At 35.6% G+C, this 10591-nt stretch overlaps 1 protein-coding gene across 2 annotated transcripts in view; it reads right to left on the minus strand.

The window, feature by feature from the left end:
- MYL1 (myosin light chain 1) overlaps positions 1–8801 on the minus strand; it is a 38862-nt gene extending 30061 nt beyond the window's left edge. For both annotated transcript variants that reach the window (XM_044670730.1, XM_044670729.1), the window contains exon 1: positions 8552–8801. In XM_044670730.1, coding sequence (XP_044526665.1) covers positions 8552–8665 — 114 coding nt within the window. In that variant the 5' untranslated portion in view covers positions 8666–8801. The remainder of the gene's footprint in view (positions 1–8551) is intronic.
- Positions 8802–10591: the final 1790 nt, after the last annotated feature.

Consider the following 10591-nt stretch of genomic DNA (forward strand, 5'->3'; position numbering starts at 1 on the left):
TTTGCAAAATTTCCATGAGTCAGATGGTCTTTAATGTCATGCAATTATGGGACAACTTCTAAATACAATTTGCCAAGGGTTTTTATTTGCAATACTAAAAGGTCAGGCGGCTAAATTTGGCACTATCGCTGTCACAAATTCAATCAGCTTACACAGTTGACTGGCATAAGAAATGGGAGTGAATGACCATTGGTGGAAATACTTCTTCCTTTTAAAAAGCTCATGGCATTGCATTTACATGTTGCCCAGTCTTATTATTTGAGTTTGATTTTAAGAAAAGTTAAAGAATGCTCTTCAAAGATTATTGTCATTTTGCTTGCTGAAATTTCTTATGTATACACTGGTTTAAAAATTAGAGGGCAGTAAGTTGGTGCTGACACATAGTGATATTTTCAAAAATATTGGTTGGTTCTGATTTGCCAGCAGAAGGATTTATATTGGAGTGGCTTGACACTATGGTTCAGTTTAATAATTTAATTGTTCCATTGAAAGACCAATTATAATGATTACAATTTACAAATGTCATATCAAGAATCCTGGACTACTTTTTTTTTTTTTTTTTAATTTTTTTTTAGATTTTTTTTTTTTTTAAACCCTTGTACTTTGGTGTATTGTCTCATAGGTGGAAGATTGGTAAGGGTGGGCAATGGGGGTCAAGTGACCTGTCCAGGGTCACACAGCTGGGAAGTGGCTGAGGCCAGGTTTGAACCTAGGACCTCCTGTCTCTAGGCCTGACTCTCACTCCACTGAGCTACCCAGCTGCCCCATCCTGGACTACTTTTTGATGTTATTATTTCCATTGGTGCCACCTAGTTATCTAGATCTACTTCTTTCAATTAATATATACAGATGGCATTATGTTTCTGCTATTTTCCTTCAAGGCTTAGCAACTACTTGTTCATCTCATATTGAATTGGATAAAGTCATTCAGCAGTTCAATTGAGTAAACATTTCTTTAAACTCCTACTATGTGCAAAGTCACTGTGCTAGCAAAGTGCCTACTTGGTTTCAAGTTCTTTGCTACCACAGAATATTAGCATAAATGTTTTTGTGTTTATGAGTCCTTTCCTTCTTTCTTAGATTTTTTTCAGGTATAAGTCTAGTGGTGGTATTTTTAGCTATTGATAATTTAATGATATTTTCAACCCACCTTTTTTCAGATGAAGAAACTGAGCTCCAAGAGAAGGGACAAACCCAATTTCAGATAGTAATGTGTCACTTCAGACATCCCTCCCTCTCCCAAGCCTTTCCTGATCTCCTTAGTGGTTAATATTCTTTCTCTCGTCAAATTATTTTGTACATGTGCTAGGACTGCTTCATTCTTTAAACTTTTATCTGTAGCATTCAGGAGAGTTCCTATCCCAGAGTCAGTGTTTAATAAATGCTAGACTGATTGATGTTGTATGTCTAAGGAGCATGGAAAATGTAAACTCCTTATGGTTAGAGACTGTTTTTATTTTTTTATTTTTTGGTCTTTGTATCCCCAGCACCTAGGAGGGTATCAGACTCAGTGTTCAGTGTTTAGTAAATACTAGGTTGATGTAGCATCCTATAGGGAAATGTAGACTGTAAACTCCTTGTGGCCAGGAACTATTTTTTCTTTTCTTTTTATTTCTTTTTTGTTTTTATCCCCAGCAGCTAGCACAGTGCCTTGCACACAGTAGATGCTTAAATAAATGCTTGTTGAATTGAATTGTCAAATGACTTTATCTATTTAAACATAAAATGAACTAATTTGTAACTATGGAAGCATGTTTCTGCATAGCTCTCCAGAGAAAGAACTTCTAATTTTGATTCTGTCAATTATTTATAAACCAAACACAGATTGGAAACCATTTTGAGAAAATTAACTTAATGGAAAACTTTGAAAGAATTGTGCCTTTTTTTTAAAAAAGGAAAAAACAGAAATTTTCAATATTTTAATTGATTCTATAAAATTAAAAAAATAAAAATCTTGCATATTGGGTTCCATTCTTCATTTTTCATAGTGGAGATTTGCACTGATGGGCATGAAGAAAGACCAGTCAGTGGCACTCTCAGGTCCCAAGATTCTTTCCTGCATCTTATTTTTTGAATGTAGGAGATAATACCCTGGAAGAGAGTCCCAATTACTGACCTGGTGGAGTTTGGGAGGAGGACTGATCATTTTTAGTAGTTCAGTAGAAAGATCAGATAGTAGAATCCCCGACACCACAATGTTAGTAACTTGGCATTGGTAGGATCTAGACCCTTTTCATCTGTGGCTGCCCTAGTCAGGTGTGTATATATATACATTGTACAGATATATATATATATATATATATATATATATATATGAATACACAACACATTTTTTTCAATACTAATTTTTCATTTTATGGAATAGAAAACTGTTTATAATTTTTGCATTGTATCCATTTTGTTTTCTTGCACATGAGTAAAAACAGCCCAAATTTCATATATGAACATTTAAAAACATGGTTGTGTTCATCTATAGATGACTTTCAAAAATCAATCTCATGTGCCATTATGCTTTAGAAGTCATACAAAATGGTCTGAAGGGGAATAAAATGCAAGGAAACCAATATCTACATTATCTTGTAATTTTTAAGCCCAAGTTTGTGACTATACCATTAAGGACTCCTAGAGTGGTCACAGAGATTCTGGACTACTAAAGTTGTGGCTGTAGGCTTACTCATGACCAGATGTGAAACATCATGTCATGGTTAGACAAGAAAAATAGACCGTCTTTCCACGTCTTTCAGAATAGGGATGACATGAAAATTCATTCTGAAAATTCATAGGACAAAGATCTGTTATTTCCTCAGTAAATTGAGCTGCCCTCTGTGGGAAGTCCTTGACTTAGACAAGTGCTTAAAAACTCCTTTTAGGGAATTTCCTGAGGCACTCAGAGGTGAAATCACTGGTCCAGCAACTGTCAGAGATGGAATTTGAACTGAGGATGTCCCCATGACAAGCCTGAGCACTCTATCCTTTACTATGCTTCACTTATATGTGGGAGGGCAGCTAAGTGGGTCAGTGGATACAGCTCTGGGCCTGGAGTGAGGAAGACTTGAAATCAAATCTGACCTAGCTCTGTGACTCTGGGCAAGTCACTTAACCTTTCTTTGCCTTAATCCAATTGGAGAAGGAAATGGCAAACCACTCCACCATTTTTGACAAGTAAATCCCATATGATGGGTGACTAAGAGTGTAAGATGCCTCAACAACAATCTATATGTAGTCAATACCTGAGGGACTGGGAGCAATAACAATACCATGGACCTAGTCTAGAATCCATCTAAATCTCAGTCTAGAACCTGACAGGATTGCAAAAGAAGAATGAGATGAGTTACAACCAAGTTTTTGCCTGGGCAAATATTTTCCCATGCCATTTCATCACTTACATAGCTCTTAAAACAGAAGAGAGATGCTTATAAAGCAACATTTTCCCATGCCCCTTAAATTGTACCCAAGAATCCTCTTTATTTAAATGATCCTTTGTTGTCCTAAAGTTTGTTATGCTACCATATACAGTTCTGTCAATGCATTTTGTAACTTTACCTTTCTTGAAATACCACTTGCAGTACCTAGGCAGAAATGACCTGATTGGATGGTAAACACAACACAAGTTAACACTCAGGAAAGCAACCGAGAATCATGATTCAAAATAACATCAGAGGAAAAAAAATCAAATTAGCTAAAGGCATGCAGCATGCAAATAATTTACTTACACCATGAAGATCATAGAATCACAAGATTGGAACTGGAAAAAACCTTATAGATCATCTAGTTCAACCCTTGATTTGACAGATGAAGAAACTCAACTTTTCTTTAAAATATTAATAGCTAGTATTTAAAACACTTTATGAGTTATCAGATTTCAGCTGGTATAGGTAGGTGGTGAATGGGAGAGAGTGCTGGTCCTAGAGTCAAGAAGACCTGAATTCAAATGCTGCCTCAGATCCTTGTTAGTTATGATTCTGGACAAGTTTCTCTTAGAGTCCAAGATTTTAGAAATTTTAGAAATAGCCTAAGATTTAGACTATTTCCTCATTTACAAAATAGTGAAAATAACTGGATGAAATGAGACAATATAGAAATATTGCTTTGCAAACCTGAAAATTTTATATAAATTCTTTCTATTATTAAAATTTTTAGACCCAGGTTTTTTATTATTTAGTCTTTGTATTCATTTTATTGTTTTACATACTCCCAGGTGGTTTTATGTAATCATTGTTATTAACTGTGTGTCAAACTATAAGGATATTTTTAAGAGTTTTTAACTGTAATTAAATTTTTGTCAGATTATCTTGGAATTTTTTTTTGAAAGTACCAGCCTTTTGAGAAGGAAAGATTCTAGAGAACCAATAGGAATAGCGTGTCCAAGTATTTTTGAAAAGGCTTCTTAGAACAGGTACATGAAAAAAAAAGAGGAAATAAAGTTACCCTCATCATATATACTATATCAGTGAATATCAGCTATACTTACTTAGCCAGATTTAGGGAAGACTCACATCACACAGATTTCGATCTGAAAGAGGCTTTAAAGTCTATTTAATCTAATTCCTTCATTTCACAGACAAGGGAATGGAGGCCAAGAGCAGTTGGTTAAGTGACTTGCCTATGGTCACACAGGTAGCAAGGAGCAAAGTCAGCTCTTGAATCCCTGATCTCTGACCTCAAATCCAGCACTCTTTCACTAAGCTACCCAAAACCCAACAGCCAGTAAGTCTGGAAATGATGTCACAGTGTATTTTTATAAATACCAGGTACAATGATGTGTGTTAACCTTATTCATATTATTAAAGCAGATTATTACACTTAGTTCTTGTAAAAGTCCTCGCTCTCTCAAAATTCTTATTAATGTCATCAATATTGCCTGGATACTTATTGATACTAACATCTTTAAAAAAACTCCCACTTTATGCCCTATTAATGACTCTAAGAAATAAGGGCAAGGGCTAGGCAATTGGGGATAAGTGACTTGCACTGGGTCACACAGCTGGGAAGTGTCTAAGGCCATATCTGAACCCAGGTTCTCCTGACTCCAGTGCTGGAGCTCTCTCCATTGTGCCACTTAGCTGTCCTGATAACAGCATCTTAATCCTGGAAGAATTTGAAGTTTATCTCAAGTTTTTTTTGTTTTGTTTTTAATTTGGTAATTGCAGGCAATCAAATAGAGTGAAAGCTGGCTAACTGCATCCTCTTTTAATCTGAAATATTTTCAGGACCCTACCATGTAGAGTCGAGCATCTGGCTGTATTTCACTAAATTTGGCCTTGTAGTTGGGGAAAACATAGGTTCTGGCTAGGAGAGGCATTGGGATGTTCGTGTCACCATAGCTGTAAGGCTGCATAAATAAAAGTATTCATGGGCTGCCTTTTCTATGACTTTGCATGTCTTAGGGACAGTTGGAGAGGCAGCCTGGTGGAGTGGAAAGCAAGCGAGGCTGAGGGCTCTCTATGAAGTCTTGTCTCTGTCATGCAGGAGCTGGGTGACCACTGGGAAATGACTAAACCTCTCATTGCCCCAAGACAACTCTAGAAGACTAAGTTACAGATGAACATTCTCTACACTAATAAAATCACAGGCTTGGAGCAAAAAAAAATTAAAGTTAAATCTTTGATCTTATGGAGGATAAGAAAAAGAAAGTTCTTAATCCAGTTATTCTTTAAGAGGCATTTTACAAATCTACACCTCTCTTAATAAGGCTCTCTGTATTATTTTAAATTTTTATTCTTTCTTTAATTTCCATTTATTTATTATGTTATTACTAATAAGTATATATTATTTAATTATATGCAAATATTTAATTAATAAAAATATGTATAAATTGATATTCTCTCTGTTTAAATATTAATTAAGGAAGAGAGGCAGTGTGTAGTAGGTTAGAGAACTTATTTGGAGCCTAGAAGGCCTAGATTCAAGTCTCACCTCTGACACATACTTGCTATGGGACCCTGGGCAAGTCTCTTAATCTCTCATTGTCTAGGCAACTCTCGAAGTCTGTAAATTTCCAAGAAAGGACCCACCTGCATTAGAGGAAGAAGTTCCTCCCTGTGAGTTCCCTAAACCACTGAAATTGCAAATCCAGACCCTATCCTAAATAAAGTAAATAAGTGAGATAAATATAGAAGCATTGATAAAATATGACATGATAAACTATCTTAATATGAAGTTTTTAAGGTCATCTTAATTCATAGTAAGTCATAACTGCTTTTTTAATCAAAGTTCATATATTCTGTAAATTCTTTTCATTTTATTTTAAAATACCTAAAAATACACAGCAGTTCCATAATGGTTCAGAGCATGGAATGCATTTGAATTGTGTTACAAAAATGCCCTTGTTCCAGTTGGCCAATTTTCTTTTCTTATCCTCCTAACAATCCGTTAGGTAAATGATGTCCCCTAGAGAAATTCTTTCTTGTGTACACTGTTTTGACCCCTGACATTTCCAGGTGGTCAATATTCTTCTTGCTTTGCAAAAAAAGGTAACAAAAGTGAAAACTTGAGTTCTAAAGCTCCAACAGCTTTGAGATGTCCTCTCTAATCTAATACTATTTTAGTATTTTTGCTAAGCCTGTGGAAGCCTACAGTAGCATCTAAATGATTGGTTTAATGAAACAGATGGAAGAATAAGCTCATTTTTAAGAATTAAGGGAAATCTCATTAACCTTCTGAATAGATACAAGGTTTTTGGCTTTATTTAACTTCTGGATTTTTTTTAAAGATGACAACCCTTTTCTTTGGAGACATTTCACCCACTGCACTGAGTTGTATTTTGTTTTTATTATACAGTTTCTAAAGAAAGAAAATTAATGTCTGTTTCTATTAGGCAGATCCTTTACTTCTTAAAGCTCAAAGGTAAAAGATTTCCTTCATAGGCACTTGTAATTCTAGGTACAAACTGATCCGATTGTGTTATAAATCACAATCAACTTGAATAGCAACAGCTTTGTCATATACTCATCTCCCTAGTGTTCTTACACAGCTGATAGTTAAAGAACAGGGACACCCTGAAATTAGCATAGTGACTGTAATCACATTCGATTTTTTAATATAGTGATACACAAATCAGCCTACTTTGGTAAAGATATATTAGCTAGGATCACTGGAGTTGAAAATTCCATTTCCTCTTAATGAACTGTACACAGGCAGCCATCAAAGTAACAAATAATTTATTAGAAAGTCTAACATGCATTTCTCCTCATAAATCGGATATCCATACAGTATAGACCCCTCTCAATGCCAAGATTCTACCACTCATAGATAATCCAGTTCATCAAACATCACTCAAAGATCAGTATAGTGGGAATGAATATGTCTCCCCTTTAAGCACTCAGGTATGCGTTCAAATTATATCTAAGGAAGCTTAAGTATATTTAATTCTTCCTCCCCCACCCTTTATCTACCAAAAGGATGCCAGGAAAATATTTGCTTCAAGGATATGTCATTATTTACAACTATCCAAAAATATTTCAATTGGTATTAAAAAAAAAATAAGAGCACCAAGGCATGAGTGGCTATAGAATTTCAAATTCATTAGGTCTACGTGTGGCATAAATGAAAAGGATCTTCTCAAATCATTGGACCCTGTCTTTCCCCCTTTACTTTCCATATAAGGTAAGATTCCTTAGAGATTTTTGAAGTAGTATTTGAACCAATCACAGTGCTGTGAAGACGGGGAGGAATGCTTGATCAATTACATCCCCGAGAAATACAGGTGTAAGATGATTTACCCTTTTTTTTTCCCCAAAAGCTTTCATCACAGCCAAATGTTAATGCAAAAATCAATGACATACTTCTTAATTCGGGTTCAGTATTCAAGAACTCAGACATAAACTAACATTATCAAGCAGAGGCAATAGGCTTAAAATACTTGTTAGTGTCAATTAGAAGCAACTTGTGAATTTTGAGCACCACATCACACTATAAAGAAATTACAAAGACCACAGTCATAGTCACTGAAACCCATGAGGATATAATTTTCTGCACTAGGATTTCACTTTAGAGTGGTATCAAATTTCATTTGGCAGGGCTTAAGAGAGAAATTGACTGGAAATACAAAAAAAAATTCCTTATTCAGAAGAAATAAAATAGTTGCCAAACAAGTATGCCCAGGATAACTGGGTCATCTGGTGTTTTGAAACCTCTGCCAAAAGGAGTAGAGATTGCAACTTGTCTTTTTATACAGTACCAATACAAAAAAAATCCAGTTTCCTTCAAAAACTATTATCTGGGTTTAAAAGTGTATAGCCTACAATTTTTTTGTTATCTAACAGAGCAGCCCAGGACAAAAGGAAACTGTTGAGGAATGGAAAAAAAGAAATCTGAATGAGCACAAATTCCACTACCCTTTTAAAACATCTACGTTTCTTTTCCTGTAGTCACTTAAGCAATTATAGTTGAGATTTCCTAAACATTTCAGAAAACAAAAAGAAACCCTTCCACTGCAAATATGACCCTTCTGAGTTAGATCACCCTGCATAGAAATATATTCTTTTGCAAATTTCTAGTGTTCTCCTCTGGTGATAGAGGTTTTCAGTGACTGCAGCATTCACTTATTTACCTTAATGGCAGAGAGGTCAATTTTTTCTTCTTTTGGTTTGGCTGGAGCTGCAGGGGCTGGAGCAGGGGCAGGTGCTGGGGCAGCGGCTTTCTTAACATCCTTCTTTGGTGCCATTTTGTTTAAAAAAAAGTTTTAAAAATACACCTGCAAAGGACTCTCTCTCAATACCACCTGTCAAAGTATTCTTGAAAGAGCAGTGGTGGCTTGGTTGATCTACAACCCAGTGCCTTGAAGGTGGACCCAGAGTGTTAAATAGTTTAAGGGCATATATATATTTCACTTAGTGCCTAATAGAATCTTGACACATGCAGTTGGATTGGACAGTTCAGTAAGTCGAGGGGGATGTCATTCCGACTCAGACTATAAATGGAATCTAAGGGGTTAGGGCTTCATCACATTTTTTTAAACTCCCTTGGCTTTTTCTCCCCCCTTCTTTCCTCCAGATGAAAAGAAGGGACCATGATAAAGCCAACTCCTGCTCTATTGCTGACAGTCAAAAGAAAGTTGACTAGTATTTTTTCTTGCTAGAAATTTAGTTCTGCTAGAGTTGTAAATTTCTTTTTTTTCCCTTCCCCCCATGCCCAAGTATCTTTACTGAAGGATTTAATTTCAACTTGGAATTTTGGCTTTCAGGGCTGGGAAGCTCACCAAACTTCTATCCTGCCCCTTTGCTCTTGCTCCTCCCCTCCTTTCCATATTTTGCAAGAAAGTGTTGATCAGCAAAGAGTTGGTGTTTAAAAATAAAAAGCAGACGTATATGGAAAGCTCATCAAGCTTTGAGAACAGCCTGATCTCCCTTCCAGAGAGACCGAACTCTAATTCTTTCTTTCTTTTTTTTCTGTGAATTTTACAATAAACTTCTCCTTGAAATCTCAAACTACTTTTGGAAATTTAATTTATTATCTACCATAAGCAGTATTAAGTAGGATGGAGAATGGCTACTAGATTTGCCTCTCTCTACAGTATCCCTCACACCCCCCATCATCAACTAGCCATCAATCAAAGGAGACATTTACAGTCTTTGCTCTCTATTTGCAGGCTTAAACCCTTGAGACAAGTCTAATGATCTTTCATCTTCTTGTCAGCAGGAAGATTCTATACCTTAGGTCTTTTGTAGTGGAGACAAAAATTTCTATACTTTACCTACATGGCTAGATTTTTTTAAAGGTAAGAAAAGACTTGAGTTGTCATTCTCTAACAAATTTCTAGCAACATTTTTTATATTTAACTCACTTGCTTAACAACCAGCTCCTAGTCCAGGTTATCTTATCCTTTTGTGTGTGTCATATAGACCCCTTTAATAGTCTGGTGAAGACTATGTACTTCTCAGAATAATGCTTTTAAGTGCATAATAAAATATAAAAGATTACAAATACAAAGGAAACAAAGGTCTTGATGCATTAGGAAGGCCAAGACAACTGCTTAATGGATATATTATATTTGGAAAATTCTTCTTGGGTGATTTTATGATTTAAAAAAATCACCTTTTGTTTTGTATCTGAATTTTTTATTTTTTCCCCCTCTCACTTTATGTGACATCACAACAACTTAAAAAAAAACCTTACCTTTTGTCTTAGAATTGATACAGTATAAGTTCTAAGGCAGAAGAGTGGTAAGGGCTAGGCAATTGGGGTTAAATAACTTGCCCAGGATCACACAGCTAGGAAATGTCTGAGGTCTGGCTCTCTAGCCATTGAGCCACCTACCTGCCTTTCATCAAAACTTTAAAAAATAATGCTGTTAGGATGATTTCAGAAAGTTGGAAAGACCTACAAGAACTGATGCAGAATGAAATAAGCAGAATCAGGAGAATATCATACACAGTAACTGCAATATTGTGGAATGATCAACGAGATTGATTTAGCTACTCTTAGCAATACAATGATCCAAGACAATTTTGAGGGACTTATGACAAAGAAGGCTATCCACCTCCGGAGAAAGTTGTTGGAATCAGAATGCAGATCAAAGTATATGATTTTTCACTTCAGTTTATTTGGGTTTTTATTTGGAGGTTTTGGTTTTATATGATTATTCTCTTAC

The sequence above is a fragment of the Gracilinanus agilis genome, chromosome 3 (genome assembly GCF_016433145.1).
Source record: "Gracilinanus agilis isolate LMUSP501 chromosome 3, AgileGrace, whole genome shotgun sequence".
Lineage (NCBI taxonomy): Eukaryota > Metazoa > Chordata > Mammalia > Didelphimorphia > Didelphidae > Gracilinanus > Gracilinanus agilis.